A 25377-nucleotide genomic window follows, 5' to 3' on the forward strand; every position below is an offset into this window, starting at 1 on the left:
AATACTTAATGTTCTACTTGACAGTCTACTTGCCTTCATTCCTGGAATTCCTGGATATCCTGGCGGACCATTGATACCTAATGGACCCTGCAAGCATAAAACCAGAAAAGTTAATTTATTCATCGCTGAAAAGCTTTAATTTGATAGTAGCAACTCCAGTGTGTTGAGTAATATGCTAGTAGCAACTCCAGTGTGTTGAGTAATATGCTAGTAGCAACTCCAGTGTGTTGAGTAATATGCTAGTAGCAACTTCAGTGTGTTGAGTAATATGCTAGTAGCAACTCCAGTATTTTGAGTAATATGCTAGTAGCAACTCCAGTGTGTTGAGTAATATGCTAGTAGCAACTCTAGTATTTTGAGTAATATGCTAGTAGCAACTCCAGTGTGTTGAGTAATATGATAGTAGCAACTCCAGTGTGTTGAGTAATATGCTAGTAGCAACTCTAGTGTGTTGAGTAATATGCTAGTAGCAACTCTGGTGTGTTGAGTATTATGATAGTAGCAACTCCAGTGTGTTGAGTAATATGCTAGTAGCAACTCCAGTGTGTTGAGTAATATGCTAGTAGCAACTCCAGTGTGTTGAGTAATATGCTAGTAGCAACTCCAGTGTGTTGAGTAATATGCTAGTAGCAACTCCAGTGTGTTGAGAAATATGATAGTAGCAACTCCAGTGTGTTGAGGAATATGATAGTAGCAACTCCAGTGTGTTGAGTTATTCTTTGATTTTCATAAACAGTTGATAATGAGATACGTCTTACCATCGGACCTGGTTTGCCAATGTTCCCAGGAGGACCTTTCATACCCTACCGTAAAAAAAAAAAAATTGATTGGATTCAAATAGAATCGTCAGTTCTTGTAAAAACATACATCGGAAATGTGTAATGTGTACATTTGGCAAAGACTGTACATGGCCACAAAAATATATTTGAAATAATAATTGAGCACTCTAGGTGAATATAAGCTTGTTATGTGGAGGTATTCATTGTATACCATTAACTGTGTACTGTATGTAAAAAGCAGCAATACATCTGAGAATGCTATTATTGGCTGTGTGGAATAATGCACTTTATTAAAAGTGTTCTCATTCTTACCGGTATTCCATTAGCTCCTAAGCGACCTCTCTCCCCAGGCATGCCTCTAGGGCCCTAAAAAGCCATAAGTCATGATTGCTTTTACAGTGGCAGAACAATAAACAATATAAATGTAAGAAAAAAACATTAGAGTAAAAGTTTTAATTGGCCGTGAGTTGAAGCACTAGGACGAGGCCTTTCTACAGTCCTGCAAATAGGTCCAACAGCTGCTCCTAAGCAACCATGAAGCAACGCCATTAGGCTTCATGTCTTATTAATTAAATAGGCTTCTACGAAAAAAGGAAAAAATAATTTGAAACCTCTGTTGTATGTGTTTTATTTTGATAATTTATTAATTAAACTATGCCTGTTAGTTATGCATGTTGCATTGTTCATTTTAGACAGCTGAAAGATATGAAAGCCAAAGGTAATCTATCAGTACATTTTTTATTCATGAACTGTATCCACATACTGGCTTCCTCTGCTTGTCTCTTTTCATTCTACTGCATTAGACTGTGAAGGATCTGGACTGGTCAAAGCCAACACCAGGTTAGACTGTGAAGGATCTGGACTGGTCAAAGCCAACACCAGGTTAGACTGTGAAGGATCTGGACTGGTCAAAGCCAACACCAGGTTAGACTGTGAAGGATCTGGACTGGTCAAAGCCAACACCAGGTTAGACTGTGAAGGATCTGGACTGGTCAAAGCCAATACCAGGTTAGACTGTGAAGGATCTGGACTGGTCAAAGCCAACACCAGGTTAGACTGTGAAGGATCTGGACTGGTCAAAGCCAACACCAGGTTAGACTGTGAAGGATCTGGACTGGTCAAAGCCAACACCAGATTAGACTGTGAAGGATCTGGACTGGTCAAAGCCAACACCAGGTTAGACTGTGAAGGATCTGGACTGGTCAAAGCCAACACCAGGTTAGACTGTGAAGGATCTGGACTGGTCAAAGCCAACACCAGGTTAGACTGTGAAGGATCTGTACTGGTCAAAGCCAACACCAGGTTAGACTGTGAAGGATCTGGACTGGTCAAAGCCAACACCAGGTTAGATTGTGAAGGATCTGGACTGGTCAAAGCCAACACCAGGTTAGACTGTGAAGGATCTGGACTGGTCAAAGCCAACACCAGGTTAGACTGTGAAGGATCTGGACTGGTCAAAGCCAACACCAGGTTAGACTGTGAAGGATCTGGACTGGTCAAAGCCAACACCAGGTTAGATTGTGAAGGATCTGGACTGGTCAAAGCCAACACCAGGTTAGACTGTGAAGGATCTGGACTGGTCAAAGCCAACACCAGGTTAGACTGTGAAGGATCTGGACTGGTCAAAGCCAACACCAGGTTAGACTGTGAAGGATCTGGACTGGTCAAAGCCAACACCAGGTTAGATTGTGAAGGATATGGACTGGTCAAAGCCAACACCAGGTTAGACTGTGAAGGATCTGGACTGGTCAAAGCCAACACCAGGTTAGACTGTGAAGGATCTGGACTGGTCAAAGCCAACACCAGATTAGACTGTGAAGGATCTGGACTGGTCAAAGCCAACACCAGGTTAGACTGTGAAGGATCTGGACTGGTCAAAGCCAACACCAGGTTAGACTGTGAAGGATCTGGACTGGTCAAAGCCAACACCAGGTTAGACTGTGAAGGATCTGTACTGGTCAAAGCCAACACCAGGTTAGATTGTGAAGGATCTGGACTGGTCAAAGCCAACACCAGGTTAGACTGTGAAGGATCTGGACTGGTCAAAGCCAACACCAGGTTAGACTGTGAAGGATCTGGACTGGTCAAAGCCAACACCAGGTTAGACTGTGAAGGATCTGGACTGGTCAAAGCCAACACCAGGTTAGACTGTGAAGGATCTGGACTGGTCAAAGCCAACACCAGGTTAGACTGTGAAGGATCTGGACTGGTCAAAGCCAACACCAGGTTAGACTGTGAAGGATCTGGACTGGTCAAAGCCAACACCAGGTTAGATTGTGAAGGATATGGACTGGTCAAAGCCAACACCAGGTTAGACTGTGAAGGATCTGGACTGGTCAAAGCCAACACCAGGTTAGACTGTGAAGGATCTGGACTGGTCAAAGCCAACACCAGAATAGACTGTGAAGGATCTGGACTGGTCAAAGCCAACACCAGGTTAGACTGTGAAGGATCTGGACTGGTCAAAGCCAACACCAGGTTAGACTGTGAAGGATCTGGACTGGTCAAAGCCAACACCAGGTTAGACTGTGAAGGATCTGGACTGGTCAAATCCAACACCAGGTTAGACTGTGAAGGATCTGGACTGATCAAAGCCAACACCAGGTTAGACTGTGAAGGATCTGGACTGGTCAAAGCCAACACCAGGTTAGACTGTGAAGGATCTGGACTGGTCAAAGCCAACACCAGGTTAGATTGTGAAGGATATGGACTGGTCAAAGCCAAACCAGGTTAGACTGTGAAGGATCTGGACTGGTCAAAGCCAACACCAGGTTAGACTGTGAAGGATCTGGACTGGTCAAAGCCAACACCAGGTTAGACTGTGAAGGATCTGGACTGGTCAAAGCCAACACCAGGTTAGACTGTGAAGGATCTGGACTGGTCAAAGCCAACACCAGGTTAGACTGTGAAGGATCTGGACTGGTCAAATCCAACACCAGGTTAGACTGTGAAGGATCTGGACTGATCAAAGCCAACACCAGGTTAGACTGTGAAGGATCTGGACTGGTCAAAGCCAACACCAGGTTAGACTGTGAAGGATCTGGACTGGTCAAAGCCAACACCAGGTTAGATTGTGAAGGATATGGACTGGTCAAAGCCAAACCAGGTTAGACTGTGAAGGATCTGGACTGGTCAAAGCCAACACCAGGTTAGACTGTGAAGGATCTGGACTGGTCAAAGCCAACACCAGGTTAGACTGTGAAGGATCTGGACTGGTCAAAGCCAACACCAGGTTAGACTGTAAAGGATCTGGACTGGTCAAAGCCAACACCAGGTTAGACTGTGAAGGATCTGGACTGGTCAAAGCCAACACCAGGTTAGACTGTGAAGGATCTGGACTGGTCAAAGCCAACACCAGGTTAGACTGTAAAGGATCTGGACTGGTCAAAGCCAACACCAGGTATGCATCCACCATTTTGCTTTCACCTATTTTATCTTTTTGATTGGTGCAGAAGTTGAGAAATCTTCTAATGATCAAATAGCAAATTGCTATCAACATAACAGTTGCTCTATTTATGTCAGTGGTCTTTGCTTTAAATTGGTATCAACATTACAGTCACTCTATTTATCTTAGTGTTCTTTGCCATGATTTGCATTTTGTCAGAGACAGCACAAGTGGTTAGTACACAATACTGTATATTTCAAATATGTTCCACTTACCATAGGGCCAGGTGTGCCAATCGGACCAGTGGGGCCTAATGCACCCTAAGAGATCGATGACAGAAACATTGCATTCATTAATACATGCTTAGCAACACTCTACAGCACGTGCCCAAACTCATTACACGGAGGGATGAGATTCTACAGTTCTTCGCTCCACCCTTGTACTTGATTGATGAATTAAGACACAGACACACGCCTACACATGATAACACACACACACACACACACACGTATGGATTTTGAGTTGTAGATATGTGGTGGTAGAGTAGAGACCTGAGGGAACATACTTCATGTGTTGTGAAGGTCTTCATTTAAAGAAGAAAACAATAAACCTGCAGACACTCAGCCCTTCTGTGGAATGAGTTTAACACCCTGATCTACAGGAATGTATAGTTATACGTATCATATATTATATATTATCTGTATGAAGCTGATGTATCATGAGGGGTCTACATGAATCATGAAACCAGTTAGTTATAACATGATATCTATATGAATATCACTGTCAGTTATAAAACCAGTTAGCTATAACATAATATCTATATGAATATCACTGTCAGTTATAAAACCAGTTAGCTATAACATAATATCTATATGAATATCACTGTCAGTTATAAAACCAGTTAGTTATAACATGATATCTATATGAATATCACTGTCAGTTATAAAACCAGTTAGCTATAACATAATATCTATATGAATATCACTGTCAGTTATAAAACCAGTTAGCTATAACATAATATCTATATGAATATCACTGTCAGTTATAAAACCAGTTAGCTATAACATAATATCTATATGAATATCACTGTCAGTTATAAAACCAGTTAGTTATAACATAATATATATATGAATATCACTGTCAGTTATAAAACCAGTTAGCTATAACATAATATCTATATGAATATCACTGTCAGTTATAAAACCAGTTAGCTATAACATAATATCTATATGAATATCACTGTCAGTTATAAAACCAGTTAGCTATAACATAATATCTATATGAATATCACTGTCAGTTATAAAACCAGTTAGTTATAACATAATATATATATGAATATCACTGTCAGTTATAAAACCAGTTAGCTATAACATAATATCTATATGAATATCACTGTCAGTTATAAAACCAGTTAGTTATAACATAATATCTATATGAATATCACTGTCAGTTATAAAACCAGTTAGTTATAACATAATATATATATGAATATCACTGTCAGTTATAAAACCAGTTAGTTATAACATGATATCTATATGAATATCACTGTCAGTTATAAAACCAGTTAGTTATAACATAATATATATATGAATATCACTGTCAGTTATAAAACCAGTTAGTTATAACATGATATCTATATGAATATCACTGTCAGTTATAAAACCAGTTAGTTATAACATGATATCTATATGAATATCACTGTCAGTTATAAAACCAGTTAGTTATAACATAATATCTATATGAATATCACTGTCAGTTATAAAACCAGTTAGTTATAACATAATATATATATGAATATCACTGTCAGTTATAAAACCAGTTAGCTATAACATAATATCTATATGAATATCACTGTCAGTTATAAAACCAGTTAGTTATAACATGATATCTATATGAATATCACTGTCAGTTATAAAACCAGTTAGTTATAACATGATATCTATATGAATATCACTGTCATTTATAAAACCAGTTAGTTATAACATAATATATATATGAATATCACTGTCATTTATAAAACCAGTTAGTTATAACATAATATGTAGATTGTCTACCTTGGATCCGACACTTCCAGTTTCTCCTCTTAAACCCATTGGACCTGAGTGACCCTGAAAGATGGAATGTGTATTTCTCCATTAATAATAACAACAATAATAATAATAATAATAATAATACATTTCATTTGTATAGTGCTTTTAATTACAGCGTTAGCTCAAAGCTCTAAATAGGCAAAAATATATATATATATTGAATGGGGTTATACTTACTCTATGGCCTTTCAATCCCGGAGGCCCAGGTGTCCCTGGAAATCCTCTAGCTCCCTGAAATACATTACATGGTAATTGAGTACAGCATTTCAGTCATTTTAGTAATCATTTCAAGCATAAGACTTCTATTGATTTATAACTTACTGCTGATCCAGGGAATCCCATCTCTCCTGAATTTCCAGCTTTCCCTGCTTCTCCCTAGGATGACATCACAAGAGATGAGTAGTAGCATTTACTAAGTATAAAGGGTGACGTTTCTTACACATCATGGGGGAGTAAGGTTAGCATGCCTTCAATCTAGTACGTTCATGTCTTTTGAGATTGTTTCTGTTGGGAAGGTTATTGTGACACAGAGCATCTGGAATGCAGTCCATCTTGGAATGCGGTCCATGGAAATGCAGTCCATCTTGGAATGCAGTCCATGGAAATGCAGTCCATCTTGTAATGCAGTCCATGGAAATGCAGTCCATCTTTGAATGCAGTCCATGGAATGCAGTCCATCTTTGAATGCAGTCCATGGAAATGCAGTCCATCTTGGAATGCAGTCCATGGAATGCAGTCCATCTTTGAATGCAGTCCATGGAAATGCAGTCCATTGAAATGCAGTCCATCTTGGAATGCAGTCCATGGAAATGCAGTCCATCTTTGAATGCAGTCCATGGAATGCAGTCCATCTTTGAATGCAGTCCATGGAAATGCAGTCCATTGAAATGCAGTCCATCTTGGAATGCAGTCCATCTTGGAATGCAGTCCATGGAAATGCAGTCCATCTTTGAATGCAGTCCATGGAATGCAGTCCATCTTTGAATGCAGTCCATGGAATGCAGTCCATCTTTGAATGCAGTCCATGGAATGCAGTCCATCTTTGAATGCAGTCCATGGAAATGCAGTCCATTGAAATGCAGTCTATCTTAGAATGCAGTCCATGGAAATGCAGTCCATCTTGGAATGCAGTCCATGGAATGCAGTCCATCTTTGAATGCAGTCCCATGGAATGCAGTCCATCTTTGAATTCAGTCCATGGAAATGCAGTCCATTGAAATGCAGTCCATCTTGGAATGCAGTCCATGGAATGCAGTCCATCTTTGAATGCAGTCCATGGAATACAGTCCATCTTGGAATGCAGTCCATGGAAATGCAGTCCATGGAAATGCAGTCCAGCTTTGAATGCAGTCCATGGAATGCAGTCCATCTTTGAATTCAGTGCATGGAAATGCAGTCCATTGAAATGCAGTCCATCTTGGAATGCAGTCCATGGAATGCAGTCCATCTTTGAATGCAGTCCATGGAATGCAGTCCATCTTGGAATGCAGTCCATGCAAATGCAGTCCATGGAAATGCAGTCCAGCTTTGAATGCAGTCCATGGAATGCAGTCCTTCTTGGAATGCAGTCCATGGAAATGCAGTCCATCTTTGAATGCAGTCGATGGAATGGCGTCAGTACTTCTGGTGAACAGAGATGAGAGTTTACTCACGTCTTCACCCGGCTTTCCTGGTGGCCCTTCAGGTCCCCTTTGTCCAGATTGACCCTTCAACAGAAGATTATGATAAGACATTATAATGCATTATAACGGCATCATAATATATTATATCTGTCAGCTTAATGTCAAGTGTTACCAGGAGATTGAATGGTCAACATAAACAGTTGCACACATTGTATAGTCTGTCACTTTTGTGTTGTTTGTTTTCAAGAAGATGGATGTGACTACTGTGGTGCCAACATGACTCAAGGTGCTATTCTTTATAGACACATAGTTGAGAAGGGTGGCAATAAACAGGGAACACCGGACCAGAAACATAACATATGACAAAGAGAAGGTTGTCGTACCATGTGACCTGGATCACCAACTTCCCCATGGGGTCCTTGCGGTCCAGAATGGCCCTGAGAGAGAGAGAGAGAGAGAGAGAGAGCGAGAGAAATAGGGAGAGAGAGAGAGAGAGAGAGAGAGAGAACAAAGAGAGTGAACGGCTTGCTCCATATATAATTGTTTGAATTTTTTTTTTTCAGTCGTTGTTTTTAACTTACAGGGTTTCCATTTGGCCCAGGAGGTCCTCTTGCTCCTGCCTCTCCCTAAAACACAGGTTGCATAATTGTACACAGAATCATAAACGTTATGAGCCCACTTACACCCATAGTTCAACAAATTCAAAACATACACCAACATCACCACAAAAGCTAAATTATCCAAGCCATAGTAAATAAATGTGGCACAAGAAACTTGTGTGACCCAAGATGGTTCCACTGCACCCTTCTTACCCTAGTTCCTGGCATCATTGCCATTTGGCCGGCTGATTTCTCATCCCCAAACCCTCCAGCCATCTGAGCTCCCAGTCCCTGGGGAAACAGAACAGTGATTTACAGATATTCAACCTGAAACTCAGAGGACATCACCTCTCCTGCCCTGTGTGTTATGAAATCTTCAGGGATCCTGTGGTTCTGTGTTGCAGCCACAGCGCCTGAAAAACCTGCCTTGAGGAGTACTGGAAACATATGGAAGACCAGGAGTGTCCAGTCTGCAGGAGGATCTCCTCAATGCCTTTCCCAGCAGTGAACCTTACCCTGAAGAGGCTGTGTGAGGGCTTCCTACAGAAGAGGAGCTCCAGAGATGCAGCTGGGTTCCAGAGGCTCTGCACTCGACACAAAGAGAAACTCAAGCTCTTCTGTCCGGAGGATCAACAGCCTGTCTGTTTAGTGTGTCGGGATTCAAGAACACACACAGGACACAAGTTCTGTCCCATATCTGAAATTGTCCAGGATCACAAAGAAAGAGTAAAGGTTGAACTGGAGCTCTTGAAGGAGAAGCTGGGTCTTTTTACTGAAGCCAAACTAACCTGTCATCAAACAGCGAAGTACATAAGACAGGCCGATTTTACACAAATGCAGATCAGGATAGAGTTAGATGATCTTCGGAAAATTCTGCGAGATGAAGAGGAGGCCAGGATACGTACTCTAAGGGAGGAAGAGAAGGAGAAGATTTGGATGGTAAATGAGAAGACTGAAGAGATTACCAAAGTTATCTCGAGTCTTTCAGATCAGAGCCGTAGAGGAGTGTCTAAAGGGTGACTATATCCCCTTCCAGGAGAGATACAAGGACATTCTGGCCAGATCCCAGTCCACAGTAGTGGATCCACAACTGCACTCAGGAGCACTAATAAACGTGGGCAAACACCTGTAGACCTCCACAAGTCTGGTTCATCCTTGGGAGCAATTTCCAGATGCCTGAAGGTACCACATTCATCTGTACAAACAATAGTACGCAAGTATAAACAGCATGGGACCATGCAGCCGTCATACCGCTCAGGAAGGAGACGCGTTCTGTCTGCTAGAGATTAACATACTTTGGTGCGAAAAGTGCAAATCAATCCCAGAACAACAGCAAAGGACCTTGTAAAGATGCTGGAGCAAACGGGTACAAAAGTATCTATATCCACAGTAAAACGAATCATATATCATCATGACCTGAAAGGCTGCTCAGCAAGGAAGAAGCCACTGCTCCAAAACTGCCATAAAAAATCCAGACTATGGTTTGTAACTGCACATAGGAACAAAGATCGTACTTTTTGGAGAAATGTCCTCTGGTCTCATGAAACAAAATAGAACAGTTTGGCCATAATGACCATCGTTATGTTTGGAGGAAAATGGGGGAGGATTGCAAGCCGAAGAACACCATCCCAACCGTGAAGCACATCATGGGTGGGGGTGCTTTTCTACAGGAGGGATCGGTGTACTTCACAAAATAGATGGCTTCATGGGGAAGGAAAATGATGTGGATATATTGAGGCAACATCTCAAGACATCAGTCAGGGAAGAATACACTACATGATGGTAACGCTTAACAATAACTTTGCCTTTAGAAAGGGTTTATACTTATTGACAGTCAATTAAACATTTATAGACATGTTATACACTTGAGATGATACATGCTTTTGAGGGGTGGGTATTGTGGTACATACTCCTGGTGGTCCCTGGTTTCCTGCAGGCCCTGGTTCTCCTGGGTTTCCAGGCACACCAGGCTCTCCGTCATATCCTGCTTGTCCACGCAGCCCCTTTAGATAGATAATGTCATGTTAATATAGCAGGATGAAGCAACTCATAAGAAGTAAATACTGTGTCATTCATTAAGTGCCAAATCGTAAACTTGTTACTGTGTAAACCTCTTTTTTCCCCCCTCTCAACTCTTGTATTGATATCAGTGACCCCTGAGATCTCCATTTATGTTTAGTAGCATAATGTGTAGACAGTCATTTTGTCTTGTGTTCTAAAGCAGGTTTTCTAGTTGATACGCAATAACAGTGGAGGATGAAAGTAGACACAATGAGAAACAAAAAATTAATCATGAGAGGTACACCGAGGACATATTATGTCATAAATCATAAAGAGTAATGATGTTCTGCTAAATGTATGTCCTCAATTGGATCAGCATTCCAATGAGAGGGACATGTTCATTCATCATTTAGGTTTTTGTTGTGAACTGAATTTAAATGAAATACATACGTTTGCGGAATGGGTCTTTTGGGAGTGCATTCCAATGATAATGTAATGTCATTGAAACTGAAAATAAATGGTGTGTTGATCGTTCGTTTGTTTTTATCCCAGTGTTTTTCACCAAAGAGAAAAATCTCCACACAGTGCACAATATATCATTGTTTGTCTACAGTCTTTAACAGGTCATGTACTGTTGATTATCTTTGAAGATACTGTATTCTATTTGAGCATAACAATGAAAGCCATTTAAAATATAAATCAATATAATTATTTTATGTCCAAAATCACATACATTAGTTGCTTCTCTGAAATACCCTAATTCAATAGAGACTGAGTAGTACGTAAATTGTCATGTCTCAGCTTGGTTGTCCTGGAAAGGAAATGACACCATTAAGGCTGTGTTATACCTGCCATTATATAATGACTAAATAATCCTTTAGCATATTTTCCAAATCAAGATACATGACATTGGGTTTTTATAAGACAAGCTCTGTGTGGACTGCACAGTTGGGGCCACATGGATCACTTCTGAGGGGGCGTCACAGAAAAGGGTTGGGTGATCATACTATTTAGGTCCAGAAAAAGGAATTAAGGCTTTGCAATTTGGCAAAGATCCAACTTGTATTGAAACTCACTATTTTTTGTTGTTGTCAACGTGTCAATGTAAATAAGTATAGAGTACAGAACTCCAGCGTAGCAACAACGTGATATATTTGCTATACATGCATCCTAGAGGTGTGTGTGTTTTCACAAGTCATGTTTGGAACGTACAGGTCTTCCTTTCTGGCCTCGGTCCCCTCTGAATCCTGGAGATCCGGGAGGCCCCTGTTGTCGAACAAAAAGAACGGATGGGAAAAGCCACACTAATGTCCCTTCATTAATCACATGATGGCATCATTACTGATATGGAGGAAAGTCATTATTGATGCTCTGTCAAGTACAGGTAGGTAACTGTGTTGTAGGTAACTGTGCTCTTCTGCCATCTAGAGTTGACTGAAAGAGTCTTACAAAATCCACACCACAAGTGAGGAACAACTGGTAAAAAACACAAGCCTTAAAGCTGTATTTTGGTGAATCTCGACAAAGCACTATATCACAAACTCAGTGTATAATAGATTCTGAAAACAAAGTGATCTATAAGCTTACCATAGGCCCAGGACGACCTCTGATCCCAGTCACCTGTGGTACATCTCCAGGTTCTCCTTTCTGACCCTACAAACCAAGAGCAAGATTGCAGATGTTGCTTCACCGTTAAAATCAAGTTAGTAACACGATATTTGAAAGATGTTTAATAATCACAAGGAGATCGTAAAGCTTACCCTGTAGACTCTGCCAACATCTGAAAATGACAGAACAGACATAAACAAATAATTATCTTACAAAAGCCTGTAGTCTACAGTGTCATGAGTGTCACCAGTGTCATCAGTGTCACCAGTGTCATGAGTGTCATGAGTGTCACCAGTGTCATCAGTGTCACCAGTGTCATGAGTGTCATCAGTGTCATCTGTGCCATGAGTGTCATCTATGCCATGAGTGTCATCAGTGTCATCTGTGCCATGAGTGTCACCAGTGTCATGAGTGTCATTAGTGTCATCTATGCCATGAGTGTCACCAGTGTCATGAGTGTCATCAGTGTCATCTGTGTCATGAGTGTCACCAGTGTCATCAGTGTCACCAGTGTCATGAGTGTCATCAGTGTCATCTGTGCCATGAGTGTCATCTATGCCATGAGTGTCATCAGTGTCATCTGTGCCATGAGTGTCACCAGTGTCATGAGTGTCATTAGTGTCATCTATGCCATGAGTGTCACCAGTGTCATGAGTGTCATCAGTGTCATCTGTGCCATGAGTGTCATCTATGCCATGAGTGTCATCAGTGTCATCTGTGCCATGAGTGTAATCAGTGTCATCTGTGCCATGAGTGTCATCTATGCCATGAGTGTCATCAGTGTCATCAGTGTCATGAGTGTCATCAGTGTCATGAGTGTCATCAGTGTCATGAGTGTCACCAGTGTCATGAGTGTCATGCGTGTCACCAGTGTCATGCGTGTCACCAGTGTCACCAGTGTCATGAGTGTCACCAGTGTCATGAGTGTCACTAGTGTCATGAGTGTCACCAGTGTCATGCGTGTCACCAGTGTCACCAGTGTCATGAGTGTCACTAGTGTCATGAGTCTCACCAGTGTCATGAGTGTCATGAGTGTCATCAGTGTCATTTGTGCCATGAGTGTCATTAGTGTCATGAGTGTCATCAGTGTCATCTGTCTATTAGTGTAGGAGTAGTTACACATTCAAACACAGTTCATACTGGGTTCTCTCATAACAAATGTGTGTATTTGTCATGACTTGGGGTCACTACAGATTTCCGGTCACGCTTTCCAACCGCTCACCAGGTCTGCCATTGCCACTGGTGTCTGTGCTGCCCTCGCTCTGGCAGATGGGACAGCACTCGCCCTCGGGGATGATCACTTTCTCACAGTTGGAGAGCTCATCGCACTGGATCTCGTCGCACAGGACGGCGCCGTTGTCGCACACGCAGATCCGACATGGCTCCGGTTTCCAAATGTCTCGGTTGGTGTACACCTGGCCATCAACCGTGCAGCCCAAGTCATCTCCTGTGGAGGGTGGAACAGACAGGAAAGGTTAGACAGAAAAGGTCAGACAGGAAAGGTCAGACAGGGAAGGTCAGACAGGGAAGGTCAGACAGGGAAAGGTCAGAAAGGGAAAGGTCAGACAGGGGAAGGTCAGACAGGGAAAGGTCAGACAGGAAAGGTCACACAGGGAAAGGTCAGAAAGGGAAAGGACAGACAGGAAAGGTCAGACAGGGAAGGTCAGACAGGGAAAGGTCAGACTGGGAAAGGTCAGACTGGGAAAGGTCAGACAGGGAAAGGACAGAAAGGGAAAGGTCAGATAGGAAAGGTTAGAGAGGGATGGGTCAGACAGTAGAGGTCAGACAGGAACGGTCACACAGGGAAAGGTCAGACAGGAAATGTCAAACAGGAAAGATCATACAGGAAAGGTCAGATAGGAAAGGTTAGAGAGGGATGGGTCAGACAGTAGAGGTCAGACAGGAACGGTCAGACAGGAAAAGTCAAACAGGAAAGGTCAGACAGGAAAGGTAAGACAGGACAGGTCAGCAGGGAACATGAGCAACAGAAAGGAACTGTGATGGGTAGGAGCATTTTAGAGAGATCTGCATTTCTGTGAATAAATTGATGAGAACAGGGACAGGAAGAAGTTGAACACAAAAAATTTGACCGCTGCTCTTAAAATTCACATTAAGGATAATGTGGTGTCATTGTTCATTTGTACAATGTGTTATCGCTAGATGCTACAATCATAGGCAGAAGGCAAAGAGGATGCCTAGTTCTGGGTTATTACATTAAGATATTAAGATACATGTTGAAAAATGTAGTAAATGCCACAGTCCAGAACTGAGATAGATCAACATGAAGACACTAGTCATTGAAAGCGATGCACTGGTTAAATGTTGTACTTCAGACTTTTTTAGTGGCTTGTGAACATGTTCTCATAGCTCTCTTCCTATTGGCTTCCTGTGTGGCTTCATGAGAGATTACATGTTTCCTCATTGGACATCGCAAAACCTTCTGCTTTCTTTACTGGCAGGCAGTATCACCAACAACAAAGTGAACACAAACCCAATTGGACACTTTAAACACAGAAGAATAAATGCAATGTTAGTGTAACAGAATCTTATTATTCTGTATCCTTAATCAACAACAGGTTGTTTAGAGGTAATGTGGAGCATGTGTTTTCCATTAGGTACTTGATAACATCTCAGTTCAACTGCAGGTAGAAGAGGGTTCTGGAAAAGGTGACTGTCGGTTGTACTAAAGTCTCCCCACTGTCAGACATGACCTTCCTCCAAAGGAATGACTTGAAAACCTGACTTACAGACTCACAAAAAAATGACCCAGCCACCAATGAAAAATGTCCCCGCATAGATCTACCAATAAAATACTAAACGTTTATTACACACACACAGAAAAGTAGTGGAAAAGGGATATTAAACAGTAATTGTGCTCTATAAAACACGAACCATCTTGAGTGCTTATGCGAATTTACAACAACGTTTCATGGGTTTACCTGGTCTAACTACCCCAAATGCAGGAGAGACTTGGCTATATTTGTTTTATTTATCTAGGCAAGTCAGTTAAGAACAAATTCTGATTTTCAATGACGGCCTAGGAACAGTGGGTTAACTGCCTGTTTAGGGGCAGAACGACAGATTTTGTACCTTGTCAGCTCGGGGATTTGAATTTACAACCTTTCGGTTACTAGTCCAATGCTCTAACCACTAGGCTCACCTGCCACCCCATATCAAGAAAAGCTCCCACTTGTTTTTAACACAATTTATACACATTGGCACCCACCTACTCATTGATTATGATTAATATTTTTATCTACTCCATTATTTATTGAACTTCTACTCTACCAGGTTAGTAAGTTGACTGAGAAGAACACATTCTCATTCACAGCAACAACCTGATGGAGACTTGCTGGGGAAAGGAGAGCGGTTGAACTTTACTTTAGGGCACATTAGCATTTCTAGGTAGTCATGACAACTGACACACAAAACATGAACAAACGTATCATTCGACTGAGTTGACGGAGAAAAGGTGACTTGTATGTCCTTTACCTGTTCTCGTTATAAACACCAGGTGGCATCCCTGAGCTTTATAGGTAACCATTTGACAAGAACAAGTCTCAGACTGGTCAGAGTGCCAGAGGAACATATCTACCAGACCAACAGCTCTCACAAGACTCTACTTTATGTTTCCACGTATAACTTAAGTTCCTCAGTGTGCTGTGAGATCTGACTGGGAGGAAACAGACTGAGCCGTCGGCTATGTCATCACCTTGGCACTGTGGGGGTAACGGATCATTCTAGATTAGCTCATCTGCTAAATGAACCATCTGTTATCTCACTCTGCAACATATACAAAAGGGCCACAGGAAGAGTTTAGCCTAAAACTGTCGACTTCCTAAGATGGATGCCGTAGACGATGACCAACATTTTATAAAATTATGACAAAGTTATGACAAAAACTATACACAAAATGTATCCTGGAATACTTGGTACACCATGATCTTATTCTGGGGTGGCCTAGTGGTTAAAGTGGTTGACTAGTAACTGGAAGGTTGCAAGTTCAAACCCCTGAGCTGACAAGGTACAAATCTGTCATTCTGCCCTTGAACAGGCAGTTAATCCACTGTTCCTAGGCTGTCATTGAAAATAAGAATTTGTTCTTAACTGATTTGCCTGGTTAAATAAAGGTAAAATATAAAATAAATCTGATTATTAGAAGAAGATAAAGTGCATAAAAGTGTCTGACTTCACAGTACTGTGGGGTTTCCAGTACTGTGGGGTTTCCAGTACTGTGGGGTTTCCAAACCCAGGTCGTTAACAGAGAGAACATTTTGCAGGTTTTCATATTATTTCCTGCAATTGTATGAATTTTGCCAAGAGGTGCTGTGAACATTTTGCTGACCCCCACAGTTTGGGAACCACTGGTATACTAAACAAAGAGAGGAGAGAACAGAACTGCATGATGGGGAACCAAATACTCTTATTCTGGGAACTGGATCAAACTAGAGAGCCAGTGGGATGATGTAACTGATACCACCAATCATTTTTAAACATGCCTTAGCAAAACACAATGCGGACGGTATAGCCATCTCAAATTAAAGGAAACTGCAGCCTTGGATAAGCTACAATATGGCTACGTGATCAAATTTAATGGCTAATGTCTAATCTTATAATTGAGGGTACCATAACTCAAGGTATTTCGCCTGCCCTGATGAATGTCTGTGGTTATGAGTCATGCCGCCCACATCGGCTCCACACGCACGCACGCGCGCGCACACACACACACACACGCACACACGCACACACACACACACACACACACACACACACACACACACACACACACACACACACACACACACACACACACACACACACACACACACACACACACACACACACACACACACACACACACACACACACACACACACACACACCTTAGCTCCTTCATCACCCCCTTGGGAACACCCCCCTCCCCCCAACACCATGCCACAACAGACACCCACCCCTGGGTCTCAGAAGGTCTCCCCCCTGTCAGAATTTATCCATAGAGCCTGCCCTGCACCATGTCTCGCGTGAGATAACGGAAAACGACCCTGCCTTTTATCATCATTCTTTATCTCTGAACCTCTGTTTGTAACCAGCTGTGTTGTCTCTACACTAGTCTAGGCTCTTTAGACAGTAGGCGGTAGGCAGTAGACAGTAGGCGGTAGGTAGTAGGCAGTAGACAGTAGGCAGTAGGCAGTAGACAGTAGACAGTAGGCAGTAGACAGTAGGCAGTAGGCAGTAGACAGTAGGCAGTAGACAGTAGACAGTAGGTAGTAGACAGTAGACAGTAGGTAGTAGGCAGTAGGCAGTAGGCAGTAGATAGTAGGCAGTAGGCAGTAGACAGTAGGCAGTAGGCAGTAGGCAGTAGGCAGTAGACAGAAGACAGAAGACAGTAGACAGTAGACAGTAGGTAGTAGGCAGTAGACAGTAGACAGTAGGCAGTAGACAGTAGGCAGTAGACAGTAGACAGTAGACAGTAGGCAGTAGGCAGTAGACAGTAGGCAGTAGGCAGTAGACAGTAGACAGTAGGTAGTAGGCAGTAGACAGTAGGCAGTAGGCCGTAGACAGTAGACAGTAGACAGTAGGCAGTAGACAGTAGGCAGTAGACAGTAGGCAGTAGGCAGTAGACAGTAGGCAGTATGCAGTAGACAGTAGGCAGTAGACAGTAGACAGTAGACAGTAGGTAGTAGACAGTAGACAGTAGGCAGTAGGCAGTAGACAGTAGGTAGTAGACAGTAGACAGTAGGTAGTAGACAGTAGGTAGTAGGCAGTAGACAGTAGACCGTAGGCAGTAGACAGTAGATAGTAGGCAGTAGACAGTAGGTAGTAGGCAGTAGACAGTAGGTAGTAGGCAGTAGGCAGTAGACAGTAGACAGTAGGTAGTAGACAGTAGACAGTAGGTAGTAGGCAGTAGACAGTAGGTAGTAGGCAGTAGACAGTAGGTAGTAGGCAGTAGACAGTAGGCAGTAGGCAGTAGGCAGTAGGCAGTAGGCAGTAGGCAGTAGGCAGTAGGCAGTAGGCAGTAGACAGTAGACAGTAGACAGTAGGTAGTATGAGGTAGACAGTAGGTAGTAGACAGTAGACAGTAGACAGTAGACAGTAGGCAGTAGGTAGTAGACAGTAGGTAGTAGGCAGTAGACAGTAGGCAGTAGACAGTAGGTAGTAGGCAGTAGACAGTAGACAGTAGGTAGTAGGTAGTAGGTAGTAGACAGTAGGTAGTAGGCAGTAGACAGTAGGCAGTAGACAGTAGGTAGTAGGTAGTAGACAGTAGGTAGTAGGCAGTAGACAGTAGGTAGTAGGCAGTAGACAGTAGGCAGTAGACAGTAGACAGTAGGTAGTAGGTAGTAGACAGTAGGTAGTAGGCAGTAGACAGTAGGCAGTAGACAGTAGACCGTAGGTAGTAGGTAGTAGACAGTAGGTAGTAGGCAGTAGACAGTAGACAGTGGGTAGAAGGTAGTAGACAGTAGGTAGTAGGCAGTAGACAGTAGACAGTAGGCAGTAGACAGTAGACAGTAGACAGTAGACAGTAGACAGTAGGTAGTAGACAGGCAGAAGGCAGTAGACAGTAGGCAGTAGACAGTAGGTAGTAGACAGTAGACAGTAGACAGTAGGCAGTAGGCAGTAGGCAGTAGACAGTAGACAGTAGGCAGTAGACAGTAGACAGTTGTCAGAAGCCAGTAGACAGTAGACAGTAGGCAGTAGGCAGTAGACAGTAAACAGTAGACAGAAGCCAGTAGACAGTAGACAGTAGGCAGTAGACAGTAGGTAGTAGACAGTAGACAGTAGACAGTAGGCAGTAGGCAGTAGACAGTAGACAGTAGGTAGTAGACAGTAGACAGTAGGCAGTAGGCAGTAGACAGTAAACAGTAGGCAGAAGCCAGTAGACAGTAGACAGTAGGCAGTAGGCAGTAGACAGTAGGTAGTAGACAGTAGACAGTAGACAGTAGGCAGTAGACAGTAGGCAGTAGACAGTAGGCAGTAGGCAGTAGGCAGTAGATAGTAGGCAGTAGGCAGTAGGCAGTAGACAGTAGGCAGTAGACAGTAGACAGTAGAGAGTAGACAGTAGACAGTAGGCAGTAGACAGTAGACAGTAGGCAGTAGGCAGTAGGCAGTAGACAGTAGGCAGTAGGCAGTAGACAGTAGGTAGTAGACAGTAGGTAGTAGACAGTAGACAGTAGGCAGTAGACAGTAGGTAGTAGGCAGTAGACAGTAGGTAGTAGGCAGTAGACAGTAGGTAGTAGGCAGTAAACAGTAGGCAGTAGTCAGTAGGCAGTAGACAGTAGACAGTAGACAGTAGACAGTAGGTAGTAGACAGTAGACAGTAGGTAGTAGGCAGTAGACAGTAGGTAGTAGGCAGTAGACAGTAGGTAGTAGGCAGTAGACAGTAGGCAGTAGGCAGTAGGCAGTAGGCAGTAGACAGTAGACAGTAGGTAGTATGCAGTAGACAGTAGGTAGTAGGCAGTAGACAGTAGACAGTAGACAGTAGGCAGTAGGTAGTAGACAGTAGGTAGTAGGCAGTAGACAGTAGGCAGTAGACAGTAGGTAGTAGGCAGTAGACAGTAGACAGTAGGTAGTAGGTAGTAGACAGTAGGTAGTAGGCAGTAGACAGTAGGCAGTAGACAGTAGGTAGTAGGTAGTAGACAGTAGGTAGTAGGCAGTAGACAGTAGACAGTAGGTAGTAGACAGTAGACAGTAGACAGTAGGCAGTAGGTAGTAGACAGTAGACAGTAGACAGTAGGCAGTAGACAGTAGACAGTAGGCAGAAGCCAGTAGACAGTAGACAGTAGGCAGTAGACAGTAGACAGTAGACAGTAGGCAGTAGGCAGTAGGCAGTAGACAGTAAACAGTAGGCAGAAGCCAGTAGACAGTAGACAGTAGGTAGTAGACAGTAGACAGTAGACAGTAGGCAGTAGGCAGTAGACAGTAGACAGTAGACAGTAGACCGTAGGTAGTAGACAGTAGACAGTAGACAGTAGGTAGTAGACAGTAGACAGTAGACAGTAGGCAGTAGACAGTAGACAGTAGACAGTAGGCAGTAGACAGTAAACAGTAGGCAGTAGGTAGTAGACAGTAGACAGTAGGCAGTAGGCAGTAGACAGTAGACAGTAGGCAGAAGCCAGTAGACAGTAGGCAGTAGGCAGTAGGCAGTAGACAGTAGACAGTAGGCAGTAGGCAGTAGGCAGTAGACAGTAAACAGTAGGCAGAAGCCAGTAGACAGTAGACAGTAGGCAGTAGACAGTAGGTAGTAGACAGTAGACAGTAGACAGTAGACAGTAGGCAGTAGGTAGTAGACAGTAGACAGTAGACAGTAGGTAGTAGACAGTAGACAGTAGGTAGTAGACAGTAGACAGTAGACAGTAGACAGTAGACAGTAGACAGTAGGCAGTAGACAGTAGACAGTAGACAGTAGGCAGTAGACAGTAAACAGTAGGCAGTAGGTAGTAGACAGTAGACAGTAGGCAGTAGGCAGTAGACAGTAGACAGTAGGCAGAAGCCAGTAGACAGTAGGCAGTAGGCAGTAGACAGTAGACAGCAGGCAGAAGCCAGTAGACAGTAGGCAGTAGGCAGTAGACAGTTTCCAGCTCATTTATGTTCTATCTACTGAAATACATTTGACAAGTCTGAATGTCCCGGGATAAAGCTCTGCTGCCCTGCCTCCAAGTACTGTACATAACTAAAGCAAGCACTTTGTTTAAACTTGATTCCCCGTTAAATGACCAGTTTCCAGGCTATTGCTCTGTGAAAATGCACGTTTGGATGAATTGAATCAATAAAACACTGGAACAAACAAAGAAAAAAGTCATATTCATATGAATCCAAAAATCAAACATGTTTTTGCAAAGCAGAGCAAATTATAGAGTGAGTAAACCCATTTTCATTCGTACATTGCACCGTAGGAATCGAACCCACAACCATGGCATTGAAAGTGCCATGCTCTACTAACTGAGCCACACAGGACCATGTAGATGGATCATCTCCCTAACTGTGCAGACGTATTAGTTTCCTAACCATGTAGATGTATTATTATTACAGGCAAGAATATCTTAACTAGATGTACACACGATCTACACATGATCTACACACGATCTACACAAAATGTAACTAATTGTAAATACACTTCTATAAACTACAGAAGAATAAAAATGTCCAACTGGCCCTGTCAAGCGAAGCCATAGACCGCAGAGCTTGGAAAGTACCATTTTCCCTGTTGGGGTTTCGAAAGGGGGTGTCGGGAGCATTTGAAGTTTACAGTGAGAGAAGTGAGGTTTGCTGGGCGGTCTTAAAACCTCAGTGCAGGCCAGAGTAAGGAGGGGGTGGTTAACTTTTCCTCCCCCTCAGCTTAATTCATCACAGGTTCCGTACTTTCAGCAGACGCCACATAAACCGGATAATCGTGACAACGGTGAAAAGGCATGCTCGTCTGATGCATATTTTCCATTAGTGTTCTCACTCAGTCGGTTGGTTTCCCCCACTGTTCTACAAAATGTACTTTCTCCAGGTTTCTGAGAGAATGAGAGAATGTCTGGCTGTGTTCTTTGTACTACAGACTCACCAGACTGTTAGACGTTCCTCAAGGGGAACAAAAGCCAGATAACAATGAACCGCAACATTCGACACTGAAACCATGTCACACATCTATGACAACTTGGAATAATCAGTGGGAAAGTGGGAAATACAATCATACATCAGGCTGCATTTAAAAAAATATATTTGGAACCTTTATTTAACCAGGCAAGTCCCAATCACAGCCAGTTGTGATACAGCCTGGAATTGAACCAGAGTGTGTAGTGACACCGCTAGCACTGAGATGCAGTGCCTTAGACCACTGCGCCGCTCGGGAGCCCAGGAAATGGTGACTTTATGGATTTTCCCTGGTTAATGCGGAAAAACTCTGTGTTTGGGGAGTAGATTGTTGCAGCCAGAAGTCTAGAGGTTAAAACATGACCTTATGGAAACAATGAGTCATTTAAACTCTCTCTTTTCCAAGGACTCAACGCCAGCCAAACTGTTTCAGAAAGTAGGCTTACGTTTGTTTAAAATGAGCAAGATGTCCCGACTGCTCTGTCAGGTGTCAGACACATTCAAAAGCAGCCTAATCCTTGTACTAAGACTTAATCCTTTTAAATATTGATGGTTTTCTTTATAGCCTGAACTGATCTGTCATCTGGCAGGACCAGAATGTTCCGGCTGACTTTGCCTTCTTTCCCAGGTCATGCAGTTGAGTTCCAGCTGCTGCGGCAGCTTGTCATGCCTGCTTTGAACCATCTGGTGGCGGACATAAATTTTCCGGTTCCTGCTCCCCCCCCCCCTCCTATAATTGGTTCACTGATTAATCTATCCAGGACAGTGATTGGTCACAAACAACTGTGTCACAATTTTATCTACTGAGCTTAGTGAAGGCTTCATAGCCCTTTATAACAGCTAGGTAGATGTTTCGCAAATACCATAATATGAAGGGTGATATGACAGGTCCTTACATGATCTCCACGTGACAGAAGTATTATTATGTGTGAAGGTTATGAAGGCTTTATTAAGCCTTCATGACGACCTTGTGTAAAGTTGAATTCCACTGTTGTTCTGAAATTGGTGTTAAGCACTCCGACATGTTGACCTGCCTTGTCAGCAACTAGTTACTAGAGTGTCAGTTCAAAGTGAACATAAACCCTATGATTATACCTGTCCCTTTGTTAGTGTGACTAGAAGAGATGACTCCCTTCATTTTATAAAGACATCTGTGTGTCTGTAAAAAAATAAACTACAACATTATCTACATGTTCCAGAGTTGTGAGGTATGAGCATTGGGGATTATAGGCAAACCTTGTTGGCGCAAGAGAACATTGTTGCTTCTGGTTTGAACACGCACCTCACCTTCCCTTCTCTTCTCTTCCACAAACATGGCTAGGGGATGGGGGTGGGGCTAGGGGATGGGTAGTGGGGATGGGGAAGGAAGGCCAGCCAGGAAAGTTAAATGAAAAAGTAGCTGATTACACGTCTGTGCCTCTTTTCCTTCTGGAGCTGTCTCTGACAGCCGGGTCTTCCTGTAAAGAAACACAACACACTGCAGTGGTTCCCACCATGTTGGCTTGGGAGAATGTGGTAGCTCTAAATTACCCCCTTCTACTGACTCCTAGTTTTCCATTGTCTCTATTCCACACAACTCAACTATGGTCAACTGCTGTCTACACTGGGTTCAAAATGTTTTCAAATATGTCAAGGTTTGCTTCTTTGAATTTTCCTTGTAGAATGGAACCAATTGCATAATCCAAAATGTGCAAACCCTGCCTATAGATAGCACCACAAGCAGGCTCAACAAAGCCCTCAAAGTCTTCAAAATCTTAGAAAGAATTCAAATACTATTTGGCATGTTGCAATGTACACTAACTTTCTCAAACTGTTGCCAAAAGTTGGAAGCACAGAATCGTCTAAAATGTCATTGCATGCTTCAGCGTTAAGATTTTCCTTCTCCTGGAACTAAGGGGCCTATTCCTCCTCCACCAAACTTTACAGTTGACACTATGCATTCGGCCAGGTAGCGTTCTCCTGGCATCCGTCAAACCCAGATTCGTCTGTCGTACTGTCAGTTCGTGAAGCGTGATTCATCACAACAGAGGACGCGTTTCCACTTCTCCAGAGTCCAATCATGGCGGGCTTTACACCACTCCAGCTGACGCTTGGCATTGTACATGGTGATCTTGGCAACCCATTTCATGAAGCTCCCGAATAACATTTCTTGTGCTGATGTTGCTTCGAGAGGCAGTTTGGAAGTCGTTAGTGAGTATTGCAACTGAGAACAGACAATTTGTACACTCTACGTGCTTCAGCGCTCGGGGGTCCCGCTCTTGTGTGGCCTACCACTTCGCAACTGAGCCGTTGTTGCTCCTAGACGTTTCCACATCACAATAATAGCACTTGCAGTTGCTCGAGGCAGCTCTAGCAGTGCAGAAAGTTGATGAGCTGACTTGTTGGAAAGGTGGAGCCACGTTGAAAGTCACTGAGCTCTTCAGTAAGGCCTTTCTACTGCCAATGTTTGTCTATGGTGATTGCATGACTGTGTGCTCGATTTCATACACCTGTCATCAAGGGGTGTTGCTGAAATAGCCGGATCCACTAATTTGAAGGGGTGTCCACATACTTTTGTATATACTGTATAGTTTAAGTGCATTGCCTGAGATGTCCCTCTTAGTTAGAGGTTGAATCTTTACAGTAATACTATGGTATTCAAGGCTTTTGAGTAACTATAATATGTGGAAAACATATTTAGTCGGCTATACTTATACTAGATTTGAAATACAGCCCAGAAAGTAATGGGGCCCTGGGGAAGATTATGGGATGAGAGCAGTAAATGGGACTTGACTAAAAGCTACAGTAACAGACTAGGTTTTTCTCTTGTGCACAACTGAATTTGTGCAAAGCAAAGTTATTCCAGGGAATTAAGAGCAATGGGGAGCAAGCCATCCATCTGAAAATTGTCAACCAGCAGTGCATCAAAGGAAGAATTATAATAGCCATATACTTGGGAGGATAGAAGCATCTACTGTAGCAAGGTTCAACAATATGCCCGTTACTGAATAGAATAACCTTGAAGGACATTGGTCTTGCCTTGCCGTCGACTTGACTGCAATCTTCTTTAGGCTGTGGTTTACCTCACGGTGGCATTTGGCTCTGTCACCATACATGGTTAGTGTGTTTGCTTTTTCACTTTCAGATGAATTACAGTCCTCTGACCACAACGTCAATGATGTTGAGCATATGATATGTAATTTAGGGTATCATAACACACTCGGCACATAAACACAGGCATGACGAAGAAACACGGATCAAAGAATAGGATACAATATGATTCATCTGTATTGAAAAGCCCATGAACTCTCCTTAACCTGAACCAGCTGTGGGATACTTAGCATGTCTGTAACTGTAATGAATTTCCATTTCACTCCGAAGTTGTCTTGTATGGCATATCGTATTGTGAGATAAATGATTGTCACAATCCAGAACTAACACTACCTAGAGGTTGAACGGAGGAAAACCTCTGTGTGTATAGTGATGATCGTCATGACATCATTTGCGTATATTTTAGGCGTGAAAATAAACATACACAGGTAAAACATTTGTCTGAAAATGCTGCTTGGCTTCCACAGGTGTAGGTTAACCTGTTGAATTTCTAACCATGTGATTTCCACATCGTCTCAGATGGTGTCCACTAGCACACTAGATCAAACTGAGCAAAACACATTGACATGCTTTAACAAATGGGAGCAACATTTTCTCCTACGTAATTTTATCCATACAGTATACATG

At 42.8% G+C, this 25377-nt stretch overlaps 1 protein-coding gene across 2 annotated transcripts in view; it reads right to left on the reverse strand.

Annotated features, from left to right (window-relative positions):
- The window catches only part of LOC109870806 (collagen alpha-2(V) chain), a 70697-nt gene that overhangs the window by 15884 nt on the left and 29436 nt on the right, over positions 1-25377 (reverse strand). For both annotated transcript variants that reach the window (XR_004204731.1, XM_020461446.2), the window contains exons 2-17: positions 13307-13531; positions 12237-12256; positions 12064-12129; positions 11689-11742; positions 10386-10478; positions 8689-8766; positions 8458-8502; positions 8260-8313; positions 7907-7960; positions 6576-6629; positions 6432-6485; positions 6219-6272; positions 4440-4484; positions 1092-1145; positions 759-803; positions 34-87 (exon numbers count right to left, since the gene is read on the reverse strand). Coding sequence is in view for 1 of the 2 variants with exons in the window: in XM_020461446.2 (XP_020317035.2) it covers positions 34-87; positions 759-803; positions 1092-1145; positions 4440-4484; positions 6219-6272; positions 6432-6485; positions 6576-6629; positions 7907-7960; positions 8260-8313; positions 8458-8502; positions 8689-8766; positions 10386-10478; positions 11689-11742; positions 12064-12129; positions 12237-12256; positions 13307-13531 (1049 nt within the window). In the remaining variant the exon portion in view is untranslated. The remainder of the gene's footprint in view (positions 1-33; positions 88-758; positions 804-1091; positions 1146-4439; positions 4485-6218; positions 6273-6431; positions 6486-6575; positions 6630-7906; positions 7961-8259; positions 8314-8457; positions 8503-8688; positions 8767-10385; positions 10479-11688; positions 11743-12063; positions 12130-12236; positions 12257-13306; positions 13532-25377) is intronic.

This window comes from Oncorhynchus kisutch, linkage group LG2 (assembly GCF_002021735.2).
Source record: "Oncorhynchus kisutch isolate 150728-3 linkage group LG2, Okis_V2, whole genome shotgun sequence".
Lineage (NCBI taxonomy): Eukaryota > Metazoa > Chordata > Actinopteri > Salmoniformes > Salmonidae > Oncorhynchus > Oncorhynchus kisutch.